Source organism: Cynocephalus volans, chromosome 18 (genome assembly GCF_027409185.1).
Source record: "Cynocephalus volans isolate mCynVol1 chromosome 18, mCynVol1.pri, whole genome shotgun sequence".
NCBI classification, from domain to species: Eukaryota; Metazoa; Chordata; class Mammalia; order Dermoptera; family Cynocephalidae; genus Cynocephalus; species Cynocephalus volans.
In genome coordinates this window covers 17,578,181-17,599,380 of record NC_084477.1, presented here as the reverse complement: position 1 = coordinate 17,599,380, position 21,200 = coordinate 17,578,181, and the positions used below count along the sequence as shown (strand labels likewise).

The 21,200-nt window shown below is 48.7% G+C and overlaps 1 protein-coding gene across 4 annotated transcripts in view; it reads left to right on the top strand.

The window, feature by feature from the left end:
- COG2 (component of oligomeric golgi complex 2) overlaps positions 1-20,455 on the top strand; it is a 45,057-nt gene extending 24,602 nt beyond the window's left edge. The window contains exons 6-19 of one of the 4 annotated variants that reach the window (XM_063082737.1): positions 168-276; positions 851-1,030; positions 2,598-2,722; positions 4,048-4,113; positions 5,730-5,856; positions 6,945-7,084; positions 11,529-11,590; positions 12,733-12,884; positions 14,290-14,484; positions 15,330-15,402; positions 15,695-15,834; positions 17,150-17,289; positions 18,318-18,498; positions 19,826-20,455. In XM_063082737.1, coding sequence (XP_062938807.1) covers positions 168-276; positions 851-1,030; positions 2,598-2,722; positions 4,048-4,113; positions 5,730-5,856; positions 6,945-7,084; positions 11,529-11,590; positions 12,733-12,884; positions 14,290-14,484; positions 15,330-15,402; positions 15,695-15,834; positions 17,150-17,289; positions 18,318-18,498; positions 19,826-19,927 — 1,792 coding nt within the window. In that variant the 3' untranslated portion in view covers positions 19,928-20,455. Of the gene's footprint in view, positions 1-167; positions 277-850; positions 1,031-2,597; positions 2,723-4,047; positions 4,114-5,729; positions 5,857-6,944; positions 7,085-11,528; positions 11,591-12,732; positions 12,885-14,289; positions 14,485-15,329; positions 15,403-15,691; positions 15,835-17,149; positions 17,290-18,317; positions 18,499-19,825 lie in introns of all 4 variants that reach the window. The other 3 variants (XM_063082736.1, XM_063082739.1, XM_063082738.1) reach the window with 3 other exon arrangements.
- Positions 20,456-21,200: the final 745 nt, after the last annotated feature.

Sequence of the window (21,200 nt, the reverse complement as noted above, 5' to 3'; positions counted from 1 at the left end):
AGGGAAGACGCTTTAGCTTCCACCTGGTGGCATGGTGGCCATAGGACAGCCTTCTCTGGTGCAGTTAAGGGGCAGCAGGTGTTGCAGTGTCACATTGCTGATGGCACGAAGTGTTCTCTTGGAAACAAAAGCCCCAGGAACTGAATTTCTATGATTGTCTCTGCCAGCCCACTTTTGACGGGGCAGGTTTTGGAGAGAATCGCCACGGAGTTCAACCAGCTGCAGTCTCACGTCGTCCAGAGCAAGGGCCTGCCTCTGCTGCACAAAGTGAGGCCGGTAAGTGCCGCTCTGGATTTTCACAGCAAGGTGCCTAGGGTTGGTGCACAGTTTTGGTTTAACCAGTAATGGCCTCTTGTTGATCTGCGAGACTTTGAGGCTGGCCTTGGATTTTCCTCCGTTCTTGCCTTGGGGGCCCCTGCTTCCTAAGCGTCACATGTTACGCATTTCGTGTAGAGACTCGATCCCATTCTCCCCATTGTGAGAGTAAAATGAATTCTGAGTGTCATATAATTGGACATGTTGTATGATGTGGACAGATGTGACTTATCAAATCCCTCAACCAGGCTTTGAATCCGTGGTGTTTCAATCCATGATGGATAGTAAACGTAAGAGGAAAATAACTTTTTTCTCATTCTGTAATTCTGTCAAAATTCTTTGATGAAGCAGAGGTTTTCTTATAAAGAGATCATGGAAAGGAGGAGGGGCTCATTGCTGACCTCCAGGAAGTGCTAATATTTTACTCTTACGTATGTTATCTTCTGTCGGGATCAGAGACTTGTTGTGTATGTATCTGAATTTCGAGAAAGAGTTCCGGCCAGAGCTGCCTTTGCTTACCCGCCTTTTCTTGCAGCGTATAGCTGGCATCACGGCCATGCTCCAGCAGTCACTAGAAGGTCTCCTGTTAGAAGGCCTTCAGACTTCCGACGTCACCATCATACGCCACTGCCTGCGGACCTACGCCACCATCGACAAGACGCAGGATGCGGAGGCCTTAGTCGGTCAAGTGCTGGTGAAACCATACATACATGAGGTCTGTGCGCCTTGTCCAGCTGGTGTCGCAGAGCGTCCACTCTGTCTTGGACTCTTTACTGGGTGTGAGGGTAAAAGGAGGTGCCACAGAGATCTTCCTGTGAAGATCCTCCTGGTTACTGCAGGATCGACTGTACGAAAGCATGGTCTCTAGTGTGTTCTAGCCATGCCATGGCTCATGTGTCACCTTGGGTTAGTGGGAGTGGCAGTCTCGCCCAGGAAAGCACATGCAGCAGGACTTTTGTAGGTCAGTTTTATGGTATGTTAATTGTACCTCAGTGAAGTCATTAGGAAAACGTTTTTGAGTCACTGGTCTTGTGGGTGGGGTAAAACAGTTGAGCACATGACAGCACTGCAGTGTAACATGCGGAGGGGAGACGGCGGTGTCCCCACGGGGCTGCAGGCCATAGATGACATTTGGCCTGAGTCTCGGAGAACACAGTGGAGTTTGCTGGGCCAGGAAGCTGAGGGGGGATGACTCAGAGTTGAAGGAGTTCAGAACGTGGCTATCCAGTATCCTTCATCGATGAGGATACATTTGCAATATAGGACAGAGGGACGCGCTGCCTCTGCACAGCACGGGGTTGTGCTGTGTGAAGCGCCGGTACTCAGCAGTTTCTGACATATGACAGCGGCAGGTTCCTGTGGCTCACAGCGTGGAAGTCACAGGGCCATCCGCAGAATCTGGAGGCTGTCCTCCTGGTCCTGAGAGTGTGAATGTGCTTCCCGTCCAGTAGCAACAAAGATTATACCCACCGCGACTTCAGGTCTTCAGTGTCGTAAAGGGGAAAACTGAATGTCAGTGAAGAAAGTAAAAATTACGGATTAATTTCAGCAATCCTGTTGGCTCTGTTAGGCTAACTAAAAATAAAAAAGACCTTGCAGTTCCCTCTGTTTGTATGTTATATTCATAATATTAACGTCCCTGCTATATTCCATAGCTATCTCTGTAGAGTCAAAAAAGACTATTATGTACATTATTTCTTTATCAGTAAGTGAAAATATTTTACTGACTAATTTATTTATGCCTTTGTAATTTTCATTGAACTGAATCCAATGTGCTAAATTAAAGAGATATTTGAAGTTTTAGTGGCAGGTTAAATAAACCATAGCCACATTTTATTTTCCTTAAACTCCTGTTCTTATCCTGTCGTACCAACTCTCAGCTCCCAGCCTTATCACAAGAAACAAAACACGAAGGTGAAGTGTGTTTCCGTCTGCTGGTCTGCGTGCGGGGCCAGGGTGCGGGCGGTGAGGGGCTGTGGAGGGCAGTCGTCAGCTGCGACTGAGTCTTTCAAGAGGAGGGTGCTATTTTACTTCCACACGCAGAAGCAAAGCAGGTGACTGTGCGTGGCTTATCACGTGGGGCCAGTCTCTGTTGCCTGGACTGTGTCCCCCATGGTCAGTACTGCGCAGCTGCCTGCTAAGAGCGTGGCCTGTCACCTCACGTCACTGCTGGGGAGGGCAGGGTGTGAGGAAGTGTACTTTTAAGGTTTTCTTTGTCTTCCATGTAGTGTATCATTCATACTTCTTTAAATGCTTTTTTAAAACGATGTTCCTTTCACCAGGTGATTGCCGAGCACTCTGCAGAGTCCCACCCCGACGGCCTTCGGGTCATGTACAGTAAACTGCTGGAGTTCGTTCCTCACCATTGCCGCCTCCTTCGGGAAGTCACAGGAGGCGCCATCTCCAGGTGACCACATGGCTCTGGCTGGACCCGTGTCTGTGCGAGGCGGTACCGGCAGCCCTGTCCTGGACAAGGACACCGAGAGGAGCTGACACTGAGGCGGCGTCTCTGAGCCCGGAGCCCGTCCTTCTGTCCTCTCTGCTCTGTCCTTTTCCCCAGTCTAGCATGAAGTCAGAGTTGCTTTCCTTCCGTGATTCTAACATCATAATCTGTCTGTACGTGAATTCAGTTTAATTCAACAAGTTTTACACTTGTGGTGAAGTCGTCTGCAATTTTGCCTCCTTGTATTTGGTTTCCATGACTTCCCAGTTCTCTTTCATAAACACCCCATTCCTTGTCACCAGTGCCACCGTCCCAGTCCAGGCCACGTCGTCCAGAATCACAGGATCTCCCCTCCTCTCTCCCTGCCCCGGTCTCTCCTCCCCAGTCCAGCTTTGGACTGTCACATTTACCCAGAACTCTGGGATTTGTAGACTGCCTTCTGCGTGGCTCTACAGTGGCTTCTCGGTGCTCGTGGAGGAAGACCCAGGCTTGCTGATGCAGTGCACACGGCCCTCGGTGGTCTGCCCTGGCGGCTCTGCGCTCCACAGCTTGCACCGTGAGAGCTCCTGTGCACCCCTCGGTGGCCGGCCACATACCCTGCCCTCATGTGCCCTTGTTTTCCTCCTGTGGCCCTGCCATTCCCGTTTCCTTCCGACAAAGGAAACTGGTCACCTGAGCTGCACACAGAGCCCCAGCTCAGATGCCGCTTCCTTCAAGAGGCTGTTCTCTGTCCTGTGGACTGCGTGGTGCCCTTTCCTTCAAGAGGCTGTCCTCTGTCCTGTGGATTGCGTGGTGCGGGCTTCTGCCTCTGCTGAGGACGGGTGCCTCCTCGCAGTGAGACCCCTCCTGTGTGGCCCATACCTTCCCCTCCTCTGCACACAGTGCCTTAAGACAGCAGCCACCCAGTCAGTTTGCAAGATGAGGAACTGAGCCGTTTTCAGTGACAGGAAGGCAGAGAGGCCCCTGTCTTCATGGAACAAGCAGTATATTTGATCTTGGATTTCTTTTCTTTAAAAAAAAAAAAAAAAAAAACTGGCAGAAGAAATATGCTGCTCAACCTTTGATGTACCCTCTCTGTGTCCACTGTCGCATGTCAGATGAAGCCTCATTTTAGCACTTTGGTATCATGAGCGTGTAGTGGTATCTGGATTTGGGGATGAAAATTTAGTAGAAGCCATGATATAAAACTGAAGAAACACAGTTGAGAAACAGATGGTCAGGGGGCCAGACAAGTCTAGTCTTGGTCCTGACATGTTGAGTTCCAGGGTTCTAGAAGTTTTCTTCCACAGGTTTCAGTGTGGCAGCATTCGCGGGGAAGCCTCAGAACATGAGGAGTCTAAGCTGCACCTCTCCAGGTCAGCTCCACCTGCTTCCAGCCCCTCGCTGTGCTCTCGCAGGGTCAGCATGTCCCTGACCCCTGCTCGAGCCCCGGTGTCAGGTCTGCAGAACCCTGGTGCTCCTCGTCTGTCCCTCTTCCACGTGTCCCCCTTCGTGCCAACACAGCGACATTCAGATTTACCCTCCAAAGTGCAGATCAGCTGTTGTAATCAGCCGTCTGTGTCAACGGTTAACCTTGCAGGTCTCAGATTTTCTCTTGGGGCTTTAATTAGACATTTACTTTGGGAATGAAATGTTGTCATTTTATATTGATTATATTATGTGTGTCTGTGGTTGAAACTCCCCAGTTTTGTTCTTTTTGTGGAGTTGGATATGTGGAAGTAGCACCTCTCTTCCATCCCCCTGGCCTCCTTCACTGCCACCAGTAATTTCTTATCAATACTTAGGTGAAACTGTAATGAGATTACTTGATAGCTCTTCCTTGACTTGAAGCAAAGCTTCCTGGATAACCTATCTATCTTGATAATTTTTGCTGAGCAGGAAGATTATGAAAACTTTTTTTTGTTTATTTTGATACTTACCAGAATGTTAAATCCCAATTTGATATGACAGCTTAGCTATAAAACTCTGTTTTGCCAAAATAAGACCATACTTTAAATTGCTTTCCATTTTTAAAAAATATTACCTTAAAATAGAGTATATTACTCAGTGTACAGCAATCAGAGTGGGAAGATCAGTGAGATGTGTTTGATTAGAAGATATTTACAGGTCTTTAAGCTCAAGAGAAACTAAGGAATCCGCCTTGCTTATTTGTTTATGTACTTATTTAGCCATTACTAACACAGGACTTTTGCTGTGTGCTAGGCATTATCCTAAATGCTTTACAAATATTAATCCTTATAATGACCCTTTGAGGTTGGTACTGTCACCACCCGCATTTTAAAGATGAAGAACCAGAGCACAGAAGAGATGGATGATTTGCCTGAGGCCCAGGGTTTGGACTCAAGTATGCTGGCCTGGAAGTTCATGCTTTTATCTCAATGCCACCTCCAATCTAAGTTTGCGAAGTAGAATCCAAAGTCCAGTGCTAAAAAAAGGACAAAATATGCACACGCAGGGAACATTAGTCTGTTACCAGTTTTTCGTATCAAGATTTGTGATCAAGATCACATGAAATCGTCAGAGAATTTTAGAACTGCGGGTAATCTTAGAGGAAGCTTAATAAGAACAAGGCTGTTGGTAGTTGATAAATCAGCATAATCTACAGTACTTTAGGGCTTAGTGGTGTTCAGGTAGAATGCAAAGATTACTTTTCTATGGTATTACCCTACTTCTTCTCCGAGATGAGTGTAAAGGTGGCAGCCTGTTTTACAGGGAAGGTTGTACCACCGCGTATGTGGTTTGCCTTTTCCTTGGGAGCAGGTTCAGGAGTTGTGATCCAGAAGACCTGTCAGGTGCAAGGTGGGACTGCAATCAAGGAGTGAAGTAGGCACTTGAGTCTAGAAACAAAATGAAAAATATGGTTTAAAAAAAAGTTTGAAATAAGGTTTAGTAGAAGCAACACAGTGGAAATGTGCTCTTTGTGAGTAGAAGATTCGGTGTATTTGCCTGAATTTCCACTCCTGTCTTGCAGTGAAAAAGGCAGTGCTGTTCCTGGATATGACTTTCTGGTGAATTCTGTCTGGCTGGAAATAGTACGAGGATTAGAAGAACAGTTGCCTTCACTTTTTAATCCTGGGGATCCAGATGCATTTCACGAGGTAACTTCTCCTGCATCATCTTGATTCTTAACCTGAGACTTTAGAGAAATTGTGTTCTCTTCTACGGTCTTGGTTCTGTGGTTTATTGAAAGTAAAAATTTGAGTTGCTAAGTGAACATTTACCTTAAAACACAGACGTTGTTTTATTCAAGCTGTAGTCTATGATACTTTGAGGAGTAAGGACATTTTCATTTTAGAGGTAAAGTATAATTCAGTCTAGATACAGATGTGACCAGATATGTAGCACATTTTCTAACTTTCTAAAAAAAGTCTTAACGACCATAAAAAGCCAGTATCTTCCCAGGTGTTTTTCAGGAAAAATTAATTTTGTATTTCTCTACTTTAAAAATCTGAAGGAAAACAAAAATTAGTGATTAGATTTAAAACGTGCTATACAAGGGTACTTCAAAAAGCTCATGGAGAAATTGAATTAAAAGATAATACAAATCCTGGGGTCCTGCCTCGCTGCTTCCTGGCTTTGTCTTTTGGGCAGGTTCTGAGTCTAAACAGAAGAGGAAATGTCATCTGTAAGACTACCTTGTAAGGTAGTCTGTGGGTTAAATTAAATACTACAGTCGTAAGCACAGTGTATAGACAGTAAATGCCCAGGAAGTATTGGCTGCCACTCTGAACAGGGCTGGAAGATCCCCTGTCGGCTTTCATGGCATCTCATCCATAGAATTGATGTGGTTACTCACATAGGCCGATTCTCTCTCTCTCTCTCTCTCTCTCTCCTTCCTTTCAAAAAATGTTGCCCTCCTCTTCCTCCTGGAGAGGCAGTGATGAATTCCAGCGGGCTGGGTGAGGTCGCCCTGCGGCATCAAAGGGCAGTGGACGCAGAACACCCGGGTCTCTGAGGGGCTGTGCGGCTTGCAACCCTGAGCGTGCAGCACAGCCGCCCGGGGACTGCCTCGTTTTCACGTGGGACCCCGGGAGCAAGGTCTGGAAAGGGCCCGGCCGGTGGGCTCCAGCACGGCTGAGCTTCTGTGTGCCGGCCTTCTGCATCTTGACTGTGGTTTGCAGTGTGTGCCCCCAGTTCCGATTAGTTCGCTGGTGATGAAAATGCCACCTGTTTGTTCTTATTTTAGAAATACACCATAAGTATGGATTTTGTAAGAAGATTTGAACGGCAGTGTGGATCACAGGCCAGTGTAAAAAGATTAAGAGCACATCCCGCCTATCATAGCTTCAATAATAAGTGGAACTTGCCTGTTTATTTTCAAATCAGGTTAGTCATTTACCCACCCTCACCTCCACCCTTCTAAAATAGAATTGGGACGCCAGTTAAGGGTGTTGCTCCCAGTGAACAGCTCCTCCTCTGTGATCGTCATGCTGTTCTCGGGAGACCCCACCAACAGCGGAAATGTACAACAAGTACTGTGGTGGCCAGAGGCTCTCTTGCATGACAAAAAGATAACGTTTCACTTTTGGTAACTGAGAGCCCAGAACACTTGACTTGGATCGAGCTGGACCCCAGCGTCCGCTTCTGTCACTTGCTGTGTCTTTGTCCACTGTGGAGAGAGAGGACACAGGAGTCACGCAGTGGACCTCTCCCCTGCCTGTTGTTTCTGCTCCTCTGCAGCATCCCCAGAGAGAGTGGGGAAGCCTGGCTCCGAGCGCTCTTTGCAGCCGTCCATCGATCAGTTTGTTAGAATCCTTGTCATGATTTTGGCTCCCCTTATAATAGTCTTTGTGACATTTGTTCTCCGTGTTCTGGAAAACAATGACGCTGCTCTTCCACATTTCATGGTGATGTCATCTATGTTAGTATGTGGCTCTCTAAGATACTTGGGGAAATTTTAGGATAAGGCCTAAACAGTGTATGTGCACCAGAACAGTTCATGATAATAGCCATTTTTGCAGATTCTCTTGAATGAGGTCATGGTAGGTTCCTCTGTAGAATGGCATTAACTTAAGCATTTTAGTTTAAATACTCTTTGAACAGTTAGTTGTAGGCTTTTTGCTGAAGTTGCCCGGTGCTTTCATTAATTATGATGCTGTCCTCTCTCACGGAGCTGTGAGGAAAAACTGCAGAGAGGGAGATGTATCATGGACCAGGCAGCTTGATTGTGGTTGCCTGACGCGGTTGAGAATGTGCATAGTCATCTGATAATGAAATCACATCTCTCAGCACGCAGCAGCAAGGAGCCCTCTCACAGCACTGCTTTACGCTCAATTTTCCAAGGTTACGGCATCATGCGGTTTGTCTTTTAGTGGGAAATTAAGGATTTGTTCATCTACTGTATTCATGGACGGCACTAAAAATGGTTTTTGTATGATAATCAAGATCAAGCCAGGGCAGGAAGCCTTTTTGATTCTTGAGCAGAATTTAAAATAGCGGAGCATCATTTTATAGAAAAACACTGTGAAAGAGATACAGTGTTTAGATTTCCCCATTTCTTTTGTAGTCCAGGTTTGGAGTTCGATTGCTTCAGTCACCTGATGCTGTCGCGTGCAGACACACTCCTCTGTTCTCCTGAAACCCTGTGACCACACTCAGTGACCCCCACCCTGCCAAGCACACCGTCCCTCCTGGAGCCCCCAGGCCTGGGCTCTGCGGGCTGGGCCCCAGCGGCATCGTGTCCTGGCCTCAGCCTCGTGTCCTCCACCCCAGTCTCTCGCAGAGCTGGTGATCAGGCCTGCAACTGTATCAGCCCGTTCCCTGAAAGATGTTTTCACCTTCCCCAGACTTGAGCCTTAAGCATTCAAAGGAGCTGGTTATGTCCTTCGTAAACTATTTTATCTAAGATTTATGAAATTTTTGAAAATTAGGTTTGAGTTACGAAGTGTGGAAATTGTTTTTAGTATATTTGTTTTTCCATCTAAAAAGTAAGTTCAAAATAAGACTGTGTGGAACTTTCTATTGATTTTTATCAGGTGTTGGATTGTTTGCTCCAAGGGGATGACAGAAAGTTCTGCAAACACAGTCAGGGACAGGGTTGTGCTGCCGTCGGGGTTACTGCAGGGTCGTGTAAAGTAAACCTGGAGACAGTGGGGTGGTGATGTTTTGACATTTTCCTAAGAAGACATAGTAATGTTGCACTGCCAGTGACAGATTTGCACTCCTGGAGCTGACTGTGTGCCTGCACCCCGCCCAGCGGCCCCCTTTCTCATGGACACATTCATGTCTCCTCACTGTCCCTGGGGCCCTGCGGTGTCTGTGCTTCATCTGCTGGCCTGGGCCTGTTGGGAAGTAGGTTTAGGACTGGATTTCTCACAGGAGGAAAGTAAACGCAAATGTGACCAAAGTAGCCCGTGCTTGAGCGCTTGGTGGCTACCTGGAGACTGGGATGGACGCTAGCCCTTTAGATGCCAAAGGCTAAGTTCTAGCTTGTTGAATGTTTTTTAATTGAAGTCTTTCTAGAATGTTATGTACTCCCAGAACATTCACAAGTTCATACTGCATGTGTTATATTCAGTATGTGCTGAACATAATAGATCTCATCTTTTTTTGGCAGCTGGCTGGTATGGGGATTCAAACCCTCGACCTTGGTGTTATCAGCACCAGCACCGCGCTCTACTGAGTGAGCTAACTAGCCAGACGGCCCCGATAGATCTCCTCTCATGATGTAGGATCTGTATACACATAGCACAGTCATGCATCACTTAACAATGGGGATGCATGCTGAGAAAGGCATCATTAGGCAATTTCGTCACCGTGCAAGTGTCATAGTGTCCTTACACTCTGAGACATTGTACCTGCTGCACACCTAGGCTGTATGGTACAGCCACCGCAATCTTATGGGACCACTGTCACATATGCGGTCCATCCTTGACCAAAACGTTGTTATGCAGCGTGTGGCTATGTTCAGGTGCAGGGGGCTCTTTGCTTCTCTGTCCCTGTTCACTCCCCACACATGCACACCCACAGTAGAGACAGGCTTTACGGTGTGTCTGATGCCAGGCAGAGACAAGAGCAGCACCCGTCTCTGCTGTTACTGCCATCGCTATTTCATGTAAGTTACGCTATCACAGACGTGTGCCCTTCATGCAGGAGTATGTCTAGAGATCTTCCCCAAACCCACTTGTAAGAATTCAGGAGTGTTTGTGTTTGGGTCTGCCTTTCTCACGCATGTCCTGCTGAGAGCAGAGTGGCATTCCCGATGCGTATGAGAACATAGCATGGCTCTTCAGGTTTCACCCGAGCACTCTCTCTCGCTTCTTGCCGTTTTCCAAGGAGACACACAATCTGTTGCTTCCCTCCTGGAAGTTACTCACAGCAAAGCCCCATGGGTGCAGGCCCTGGGCCCCTGACCAGGGAGGCGCGGCCACGTTGGGTGCTGTGGGCAGCCTCAGTGTCACGCATCTCTGCACTCGCTTACAGACGGAGACTCTGCTGTGCTTGTTTCCTGTTCTTTTCATTTGTATGCTTTTCAGAACTATCCTAAATGTGCACATAAGTTTGTATCCCGTGTCTTTGCCTAACACAAAATGATATCTGCTTTTCCTTATCGCTTTACAGTGTCAGGCTTTCTGCTGTCACTCTGCATACATCTCAGAGTCCCCTGAGTGCCACCATTGCATAACCCTGTCCTCTCCTGTGGCCTGTCAGGTTTCTTCCAGTCTTCCCCTGTTACAGACAGTGCTGTGCCAGCTTTCAGGCCTTTCCTGTCCTGGGGCTGAGGCTGAGCTCTGGGTGCTGGTCGGCCCACCTGGCTGCAGAGCCAGGCTCTCTCCTCTGGTCGTCATGCTCAGGGCCACTGTTTCCTTTGCTGCTATTCTTGGCTGAGCCCACAGTGCCTTATCCCCCTTTCCTGTCACTCTTCTGTGCCACTCAGTTGCGGTGTGGAAAGACTGGCTTTTTGCAAGCTTCATGAGGCAGGTAGAGACTTCCTTTCCTTCTGTGGACAGGCAGGAGAGCTGCCGGACACTGCCGGCTGCAATGGCCCAGTCCTGGAGTCTCAGTGCTTAGCTGTGCCGTAAAGGGCTGCTCTGTCTGAAGTGCTGTTCTGTTTACTCTTCAGACAATTTTCTTTAGCTCAGTGTCTGCACCGCTTTGTACAAGCACATGTATACTATCAAGAAACCTAAATTATCACTTAGATAAATTGATCTTAGGCATGTGTCAGAATTTATTGCCAGCAAGGAAGTTAGCAGGTGACAAAAGAATGTGCTGGTGCAGAGAGGTTTGAAAGTGGAAGAGTTATATAGTTGGAAGACCGAATGTCCACGTAAGCGAGCTAGTTAGAAGATAAATAAAATGAACACATCACACAGTTACATTTCACAGTTCTGAAGACCCGTCCACATGCTATAAAAACAGAAGTCTGTGACAGGATGCTCTGAACTGCCAGTGACTGGCTGTCATCAGGGAGAAAGGAAGGCACATCGAGGGGGCAGTGGTGTCAGCAGGGCAGTAGTGACCAGCAGGGTGAGGGACCCAAAAGCAGGAGAGCGGGCCAGCAGAGAGTGGCGGGGCGCTGGGCAGTGGGTGCTGGTTTTCACTGGCTGCTGCTGGTGGTTTTTCTCAAGCTGTAGCACAGGTGCAGAGCACAGCTTCCCCACTTCTTAGTGTGCGGATGTTTACTTTCCGAGGCCGGCTGGCATCTCTCAGGACGCTGGGCTTCTCGAGCGAGGGGCGGGAGGCAGTGCCTGTGACACAGGAAAGAGGGGGTGTGCAGGGGAGACATGGAGCAGTCACAATGCTGATGTGTGTTCTCCTTTTGTCTCAGATTTAGCGAAATCGCAGGGTCCTTAGAAGCAGCACTCACAGATGTACTGGAAGATGCCCCAGGTAACTTCCTTAACCTGAGAAATGACAGTGAGTTAATTAAGCTCACCAAGTTGTCTAGACCTCGAAACCCCAAGGGTGCTTTTGCCTTTTCCTATCATGTAGCAATTGGACCTTAAAGATGCTCAGTTTAACTTTTTTTTTTTGGTGGCTGGCGGGTGTATGGATTTGAACCCTTGACCTTGGTGTTGTAACACTGGGCTGTAACCAAGTGAGCCAACCGGCCAGCCCCTTAACTTCTTTTTTTATAAGGTAAAGAGAGACCAAATTTTTTATAGAGATAACAAAAGGGGTGCTTTAAGAATACAGGAAGCAGACCTTATCCTCGTTCCTGATATAACATGGCGAGGGGCGGTAGCCCCTGGCGTGATGATCAGTTCTTTCCACAGCGCGTCGGCAATGCTCTGCCTCCTCCCAGGCTGAGAACCGGTCTGCGTGGTGAAGGGTCAGGAGACTCCTGTCCTTCTCTGAGGAGATGCACAGCTGGAGCAGGCCGGCCCCCGGTCCTGGCTCACATGCCCTGGCCCCTGTCTGGGACACTGGGCAGGTCACAGGTGGAGGTGTGCAGACTTACAGTGCATGTGTGCCTGCCCCGTGCTGTATTCATCACTTGTGACTGCTGCAGGGTCTGGGTTCCTCGACTTAGATGTCGTCTCTTTGGTATGCATCTAAGCCCACTGTCCATCTGAACCACACAAAACAGTGGTCAGAGTGAGTTTTCATCTGTCTTTATCAGACACGGCCCTGTGTATTTGACCTCCCCTGTGTCAGTATGTCGAGGAAGGGAAGACAGGAAAGCTAATGAAACAGGACAGATTCGAAACTAATGTTAAACCCTGGCAAGTGACTGCCACTCGGCTCAGGTTGGTGGATTTGGTGTAAAGCACCTATTAAAAAATGGTTTCTGAGGGCCATGTGTGTTTGGTTTTTATCCAGACACCGGGGAGGTGGTGTCACATAAAATTATAAAATACGAGGCATGGAGGAGGTTGTAGAACATGGTGCGACTGTGTGGTCACAGAGCTGGCCACGTGCCGTCCTCCAGGGCACCACTGTCTTTGCCTTTGAATCACACATTGCAAGTCGACAATTAGATGTCCGCCCGTGATTGACCGGCGTTCCTTACACGTGTGGTCTGTTCCCAGCTGAAAGCCCGTTCTGCCTGCTGGCCTCCCTGGGGGTGTGGCGCAGCCTGGAGCGCTGCTGGTCCGATGCGCTGTTCGCGCCGGCGCTGGCACCCCGCCTGTGGAGGCTCACGCTGCAGATCCTGGCGCGCTTCTCTACCTTCATCCGAGAGGTGAGGGCCCCACGTGGGTGGCAGCCGTCGGTGCCTGGGAAGGCTAAAGAGGCGCTGGGCCAAGCATGCGAGTGAGCTTTTAAGTTCTGCACGCTGTCGTGGGATGGGGGTGACTGCAGGCTGGCCTGGCAGGAGCACACCCTGTTCCGTTTCCGTGTCCTCTCTTACTCTGGCGAGCGTCGCCGTCAGTGGCACCTGCGTGGACGACACCCTGACAGGCTCATTTCCTTTTCTCAAAACCAGAGTCTTTGCAGGGCTCCAGATTAAAACAGATGCTCATTTTAATGAACATGATTAGAAATCAAGATCTATGTATTTTTATACTTATTATCTGGACATTTAAAACAATCATATGATATTGAGATAAAAAGGTAGCAAAATTAATTAACCTTTTCTACTTAGAATATCCTGCATTTTCCCTTTTCAAATAAGCAGAGATATTAAAAATCCACGTGCTGCTGATGGCTTATTAATGTCGCAGTAAAGTCAGAACCTCTCGATCCCAGAGCCTGGGTGCAGCTTGGCGCCGAGCACCAGCCTCGCCAGGGCCTCCAGGAACAGCCCGAGTGACAGACACGCCCGTAAACTGTCATTGCACGATGAGGAGCATGACAAGGGTTAAGACAGTGTGACGAAGGTAGCACACGTTGAAAGGGATAAAGCCTGTGCTATCTGGAGTGGGAGAGAAACCCGGTCGCCCGCGGCAGCGTGTCTTCATGGCAGGAGCGTGGGCTGGGGAGGCAGACACAATCCAGCCTCAGCTCTGCCACTCCTTATTCCGTGGCCGTGGGGAGGTGAAGGTCTGTGAGTCTCAGAGCCTCTGTCTGAAAGTGGGAACACGGCGTGGCTGCTGCGGCGCTGGGCTGCCGGCAGTGCTGCTCCTGGTGCGTGTCTGGTGACGGCAGTGCCTCGCACGCTCACCCCCTGTGCTTTTCTCAGTGCTCCCGCGCTTCCGCTGGGTTCTTCTCTTGTAACAGTACTGTACACAAGGACACTTTTTGTTATTTGAACCATAACAAGGTTTGGATTTTTATTTTTTTACCCTTATTATTAGTTCATTAACTATTTTGGTAAGTTATTACCTAATACAGTTAGTTAATTTTTTTAAGGCTGTGATGTTCCAGAGGTTAGTTTTCCTATGGTTTGGGGATGTATTTATTGTTTATTTCTGCACGTTACCTTCCATCCCAGAAACGAGACATGGGTTCGGGGAGGGTGGGTATACACGGGGTTGTAGTTCGTCTTCTCGCCTGCCTGGAGAGACACGATCTGCTGTGCTTTCAGCAGCTAATTTTTACTGACTGCTTTGCACACAGCCAGCATTTTATGGTGAGTTGTTGACCCACATATGTAGATACGTATCTGCTAAGGTCAAAATGTTTAATCACTGAAATCCCTTTTCAAGCTTTCACTCAGGCCCATTTCCAATGAAAGTGCCAAGGAGATCAGAAAGCCTTTGGTGACTGGTAGCAAAGACCCTTCTGTTAGCCAAGGAAACAGTGACAACGCAGGTGGCCCGCCAGAAGCCAGGCCTGCAGCCTCCATCTCCAGCACGCAGCTCGCGTACGCGGTCGCAGACCTGGATAGGCTTCAGGAGCAGGTGAGCCGTGTCCCAGGAGGCTTTTCACAGATGGAGTGTGGCCTCCTGGCGCTTAGAATTGGGGCCCCTGGGTCTTGCTTGTCTCCCATGCCGGGTGTTTCTCCAGCTGGCCCTGACAGACCACCTCCGTGTGAGGTTCTGAGGCTTTGTTCTCGCCCCCCTTGCTCATGAGTGCACCCCCGGGTTCTACCCACCGTCGCCTCCGCTGCCCGTTCAGCGGTGAGGGCACGAGCTGGGAGCGAGGTCAGGCCCCTCTCTTTTTCGTTAGCTCAGTGTATTCTGCTCAGGCCTGGTCTTTAGCGGGTTGGCTTAGTTCACTTACCGAAATATTTTCTGTTAATGTTTAGTCTTCAGTTGTACCTCAAAAGTGCTGAAATATGAAAACTTTTTCCTTTGTTTTCTCCATATAGGCCCTGTGTTTTTCCTTTTAGTGTTAGAACTTTGTGTGATGAATTTAGAGTTAAGTCCTCTGATACGTAATTCTGCTTTCCTTGACTTTAAATATTCCGTGGTGCTTGGGTAAATACAGTGGTATGTTTTAAGCAAGGATATGGTCTTTACTGTGAGCCTCTTTTGCATCATGGAGAACCACAGAAGAGAAGATGTTTTTGCTGATTCCTTGGGCCTGTGAGCAGCCAACAGGCTGTGTGGTTTCCCATGTTGTCAAAACCTTTTACGGTGAAACCAGTAAGACTACTGCTTTCCTACGACAAACTTACTGAAAGTTCTGATTTTAGTTTCGCCGTTCATTAACAACATTCCAGAGTTTTTAAATGCACATAGAATTGCCTTTTTCTTTGATTAATAAAAAGTAGCTGAATATGTAAAATGCATATTTATTTCAGCTTCCAGAACTCTTGGAAACAATCAGGCCAAAACTCGAAATGATTGGCTTTAAGAATTTTTCTTCGCTCTCAGGTAAAAATGAATCTTTAGACTCAGCAAATCTTTGAATAAGAAATAATTTAAAATAATATTTCAGAGACTGTAGTATATATTTAAATTAATGTTTCCCTAGTTGTAAATCCTTGGTTGTTTCTGTACTCTGTTCTGTGATTATAATTTCCCTGAATAAGATATTTTATTTAATTCTAATAATTTGATTTGATTTATTATAGTACACACTCTAAATACTGCCAGTTTTTAAAATGAGGTTTACATCTACTCACAAACAGAGTGGATGAGTCCAGTCCTTCTATCTCAACAGCAGCCCTCGAGGACTCCCGGAGCTCTCTGTCGGCCTGTGTGCCCTCCCTGAGCCACAGGATCGTCCAGGACTTGAGTGAGTCCTGCTTCAGTTACCTGAGGAGTGCCCTGGAGGTTCCCAGGCTTTACCGGAGGACCAATAAGGTCAGCACCGTGCACCAAAGGAATGTGGAGACGGGAAAGTGTGTTAGGAAAGCCAGAGAGGTGGGAGGGAGGGACAGGGACGGGTCCCCAGGGGGAGCCTGAGACAGACTGGACCCACGCCGTCCCAGGATCGTGCTGTGAAGAGGGGCTTCTGCAGGTGGGGGTGTTCAGACGATCCTGTGCACGCGTTTTACAGAGCAGCAACTTAGGACACTCACTTTTAGCAGTTTTTAGTTGTCTCTGTTTAACTCTCATTCTCATGCATTTATTCTCCTTTCGTTCTTGCTAGATGTCACATAATTCTGCCTCTGATTTCCTTTTTTTCTTCCCAGTTGTGGAGTTAAGATTTTAGACTTAGTTTAAAATCCTTTAGTTAGTTTACCACCAAAAATTATTCTCAGAAACTGTGAAGACGTCCTCAGGCGTGGCGCTATTTTGGAACATCTCTGGGGCTCCCATACGCAGAGCTGGTTTGGGGCCGGCCATTTGCTGGTGGCTGAGTGTGGGGCCCTGTCTGCTGTCCCTCCCTCTTCCCGTCTCACATGGGCTTTGGCTGCAGTCGGGGCTCTTCATAGCTGAGCTGAGATCAGTGCTGAGCTCCTCTCTGGCTCTTCTCTTTTTAAGACCTGGGACATGTGATAGAATTACCACTTCTAGCAAAAGTACCTTGTCTCATCTGCTTTCTGGTCTGCTTGAAGCTCTCTCACTCGGAAGTGAGGAAGAGAGAAACCTCTTTTGTACTGGCCAGTACACTGTTTCTCTTAGTAATCTACAGCTCTGTCTTTCTGTCCAGCTGGCTGGACAGAAAGACACGTTTATTGAGAGTTTGTGTTGTGAGCCAGACACTGGGTGCTCTGTGCCGTCTCTGCTCCTCCTGTGAAGTGGGCGCTAGTGTCTTTACTTAAAGATGAAGAAGTCAGAGCTGAAAATGGTTAAATCCCCAGATCCTTGCTGCTCCAGCAGTGGTCTGTGGACTGGCAGCATTAGGAATGCAGTCTCAGAGCTCAGCCCTCCCCTCACCCACACAGACTCTGAACCTGCGTGTAAGGAGGTCGCCAGGTGATGAGCGTGGACGTGGCCCTGGGTCCCTGAGCTGTGGGGCTGGGCCACACTTGACCACAGCCTGCACCTCTGCTCGCTCTCACTCCCTCCCCCAGCGTCTCTCTCTTTTTGGGAGGGACGGAGGTTGCAGGCGAGTCAGAACAGGAACACCAGTAGTACCTTTTGAGCTTGAGGTTTGAGTAACTTATTCTCTCTTTTCTTTCTTTCCCTTTTCTCCCCCCTGCATCTCTAATCCCTAAAATCATTATCCCAGGAGGTCCCGACTGCTGCTTCCTCCTATGTGGACAGTGCTCTGAAGCCTTTGTACCAGCTTCAGAGCAGACACAAGGAGAAGCTGAAGCCAGCGCTGGTGCAGCAGTGGCTGGCGGGGGCACTCTCAGAGAGCACGCACAGGTGAGCACCTCCCGGTCAGCCCAGGGGCTTTGCCGGGGAGGGCCCAAGGCAGATCCCTGAGGCCATTGCAGGGCTGCATGCAGATGAGGTGGTGACAGTGTCATAGCACGTCGTATCCTCCCCTCCCACCCCTACCTGTGCTCAGGGTGCACCTGCCTCTCCCAGGCCACACCTGCCTTCACTGACGGTACACATCTCCCAAATCAAGGTGCCGCTCTCCCAAATCCAGCCTGTTCCCCTTCAGGGCCCCGCCCCTCCCCAGGTTCCTGCTGTGCAGAACGGCTCTAACCATGCGGGTGGTCAAGGGCTAGAAAACATGATTCTAAAGGGACAAGGAATTGGTTTCTAAACCCTGAAACCCTTGAATATCTCTTCATTCCTAGTTACCAGCATTGAGTTACATTAAAATCTGTATTCTTCAGTTTTATTATCGATTTTAATTAATTACTAATAATTATTTATTTGCGGTAGTGTTTTGTTATTTCCATTACTTATGAGCTAAGCAACTTGCTTGTGGGTGAGTTTAGGACATCACGACGTGTGATGTGTTTTTCTGGGCAAATGTATTGCAAAAGCCAAGAAACCAGCCAACAGACAAAGCTTTGAAATATAAACTCATTTATAATTTGAAAATTATGTCGAGACTATTTTGAAGGCAATGAGTTTTATTTCAAATTCTGAGATACTTTTACACGTTAGAAGATGAACCACTCGTCTCTAGAACTGGTGGGGAATGAGCTACAGATATCCAGCCTCGGTACGTAAAATACAGACTGGCCTGTGGCTTTCTCTTAGTGTTTAGGCTTAAAATTGTAAACAGAGTCTGTGCACATATTTCTTAAGTTCTGTGGGAGTGCCACGCTGGAGACTTAAGACCCTGTTTTCTTTCACAGTCTTAAGAAACACTGAATACTTACCATGGCTGGATTTTTTACTAGAAATGAATTTTTATCTTAAAAGTCTTTGTTATTCTCTTTGGTGCCACACACACGCCTCTGTTTCACCCATGCACGTGTCTTGTGCTCAAGGTACTACGAGACTGTGTCGGACGTGCTGAGCTCCGTGAAGAAGATGGAGGAAAGTCTGAAGAGGCTGAAACAGGCCAGGAAGTCCACTGCCACCACCCCTGCCGGCCCCAGCGGTGGCACAAGTGACGATGACAAGATCAGGCTGCAGCTGGCCCTGGACGTGGCGTACTTAGGAGAGCAGGTAACCCCTCGTGCCGGCAGCTTCTGGGCTGAAGAGGGGGAGTCAGGGCCCAAGTGACCGTGAGGATGAGGGTTTGCACCCAGAACTATGAGAAAGCGGAGGCGGAGCACCAAGCAGTCCTTCTGGAAGCCCGATGGATGGATCTGCTCCCCGGCTCCTGCTAACGGAGCCTGCTGCACGGGAGCTCCGCAGAGGCCGTGTCCTTGTGGCCCGCTGCCTGGAAAGTGCTGAACGGAGTCTGCTGAGGCAGGACAACTGTGGAAGCGTCACCTTCCCATGCTGCGTGTAGATCGTCGGGGCACACCTTCCCTGCCTGGGACTTATAGGCTTTCTATAAAGCACAGGTTTCAGAGCCCTGACCCTGGCCAGATATGAGCGTGACAGTGGGTACCACCTTCTCATTCACGCTGAGCCAACGTGCTTGTGGCGTCCTAGAACTTTCAGACGCTCAGAACCGGCTTCGGAACTGCTCAGGTTTTCCACATGGCAGCAGGTCCTCGAGGAAGACCTTTGCCAGAGAAAGAGAAGGGAAATCGTAAATTCCCAGCAGAAGGCGCCCGGTTTTGTAGCTGATCAGGAATTTATTTTACGTATCCGGGTCTTCACTGAAAATCAAAGTTTTTCTTGTTTAGAAGTGAACTTAGAGATATCTGGCAAAAGTCAATTTTTTTATGCTTTATTTCACAAGAGAAAACTTTTTTTGCAAGCAAGAAAGTTTTTATAGAAACACGAAAAGTAAGTAAGCAAAAGAGAGTAAGGCGGAAGCAGGGGCAGAAAGACGCAGCCGCGCTCTCTGTGCCCAGAGTGGCCACAGACGTGACAGTTCCTGGGAGTATGTCTTCCCAGATACTCATGTACGTGTGTGTGGTTGTTTTCAAACCCGAGTGGGAACACAGAGTGCCATGTTGTGGTTACCAGGACAGTAGTCCACAGTGGTGGCTGTGCCAAAGTGTTTGCGGCTCAGGCCAATACTTTTTAAAAAATTCTCCACTTAAAAAATAGTTCACGTTTTTATTTCTTTCAGTGTGAATTTTCTTTCCTAGTATTTTTTTTTTTAAAGTCCACAAAAGAGGCTTTTATTCTGGTGAAAGTCTAATTTGATGGACCGAGATAAATTAGCATACTAGCTTTTCAGCATGCTAAGCAACCCCAAAAACTTTCAATACGTAAGTCCTTTGCTCTAAATGGAAAAAATCTCCTCCAAGTCTTTAGGGAGCTGTTTCTGGTTCAGCAGAGGGTGGAGGTGGATGGTTTTGTTCTGTTTTTGTTAGTCTTTTTTGCACTCAGCTGGACCGCAGTAGCATGATTTGTTCCTGTTCCTCCACAGATACAAAAGATGGGCCTGCAAGCAAGTGACATAAAAAGCTTCCCAGCCCTCGCGGAGCTCGTTGCTGCTGCCAAGGACCAGGCGGCGGCAGAACAGCCTTAAGCTTCTGGGAGGACTCGTGGGGTGGGAGGCAGGGCTTCGAGCCCAGGGAAGAAAGTGGCTCTGTGTCCGTCCTTCCTTCCGGCCTCGCAGCCCAGCAGGCTTCCAGCATTGCCCGGCAGTGCGCCATGTCTGCTCTCAGCACGTGTGGGTCTCCTCTCACCCAAAAAAGAGCTCCAAAGCCTTTTCCATTGTATGGAAGATAGTTTTTAAGAACCTTTGAAACTTTCTACTATAGTTTACAGAACAAAGTATTTTATTTTTATTGTAAATCTTAGCATGGAAGAGCTGATTTCTAAAACAGGGTTAGGGTAAATGCGTTTGTGTGACTATAACAGTGGTCCCTGATGCTGCGGTTGGGAGCGCGGCTGCAGTGGAGTGACTGCATTGGAAGGAAACGTCCTTCTCTGGCATGGAGAGGCCCATCCGTTCAGGAACAGCGCTTCTGGTCACATGTGCCCCCAGACCTCTGTCAGGAGCTCGACCCAGAAAGAAAGATTAATTTCCTAAATAAAAAGTGTTTGCCATGTGTGTGTGTGCCATGTGTTTGTGGGTGCAGCAGAGGTGCCAGAGCCTCCCTTCTGACGGTGGCATACTGTCCCATGGCACTCAGCAGGACCCCTCCCTCAGCCTGTGCGTGTGTGGGGAGGAAGACGACCTAGCAGGCAGAGCTGGGAACATTGGCAGGAGGCCCTGAAAGATGCTGGGTCACTTCCCACATGCTGACTCCCGCGGCCACAGCGCCTGCGGGCCTCATGCTTGACTGTGGTGTTGGTCCTTGCAGCTCGATGGCTCCGAAGCAGCGACATTGATCCTGCCGGCCTGGCATGTCTGCTCCTCTCAGTGTCTTCTCTGGTCACAGGCTAGCTATAGGGAGAGAGAGGAAATACACAGTAGGTAATGAAAGCAGGTCCTGGGGTTAGCAGGAGGGATTGTGACAAGGAAGGTGGAGAAGTTGGCACGGGTGGGAGAGAGCCCTGGAGCCTGCATGAGGAGTGGTGTCCCCTCTGGACCGCGCTGCGGGAGTGTCTGCCTTGGGCTGAGTGGCAGAGGCCCTGCCCCTGGGAGGAAGGGTCTGACTGAGCTCAGTGTGAGAGGTTGGACAGAGAGTCTGCAGGAGAGCCGTGCAGAGGGGTGTCCTGAGGGCTTTCCCTTCCCCAGGCAGGAGGGCCCGCCAGCCTGCGGTGCTGTGTGGGGCTGTGCCTGCGGCCAGTGGGAAGTGCAGGGAGGAGAGATGGAAGCCACGTCTGTCGGGGGCCACCTCCAAGTTCAATGA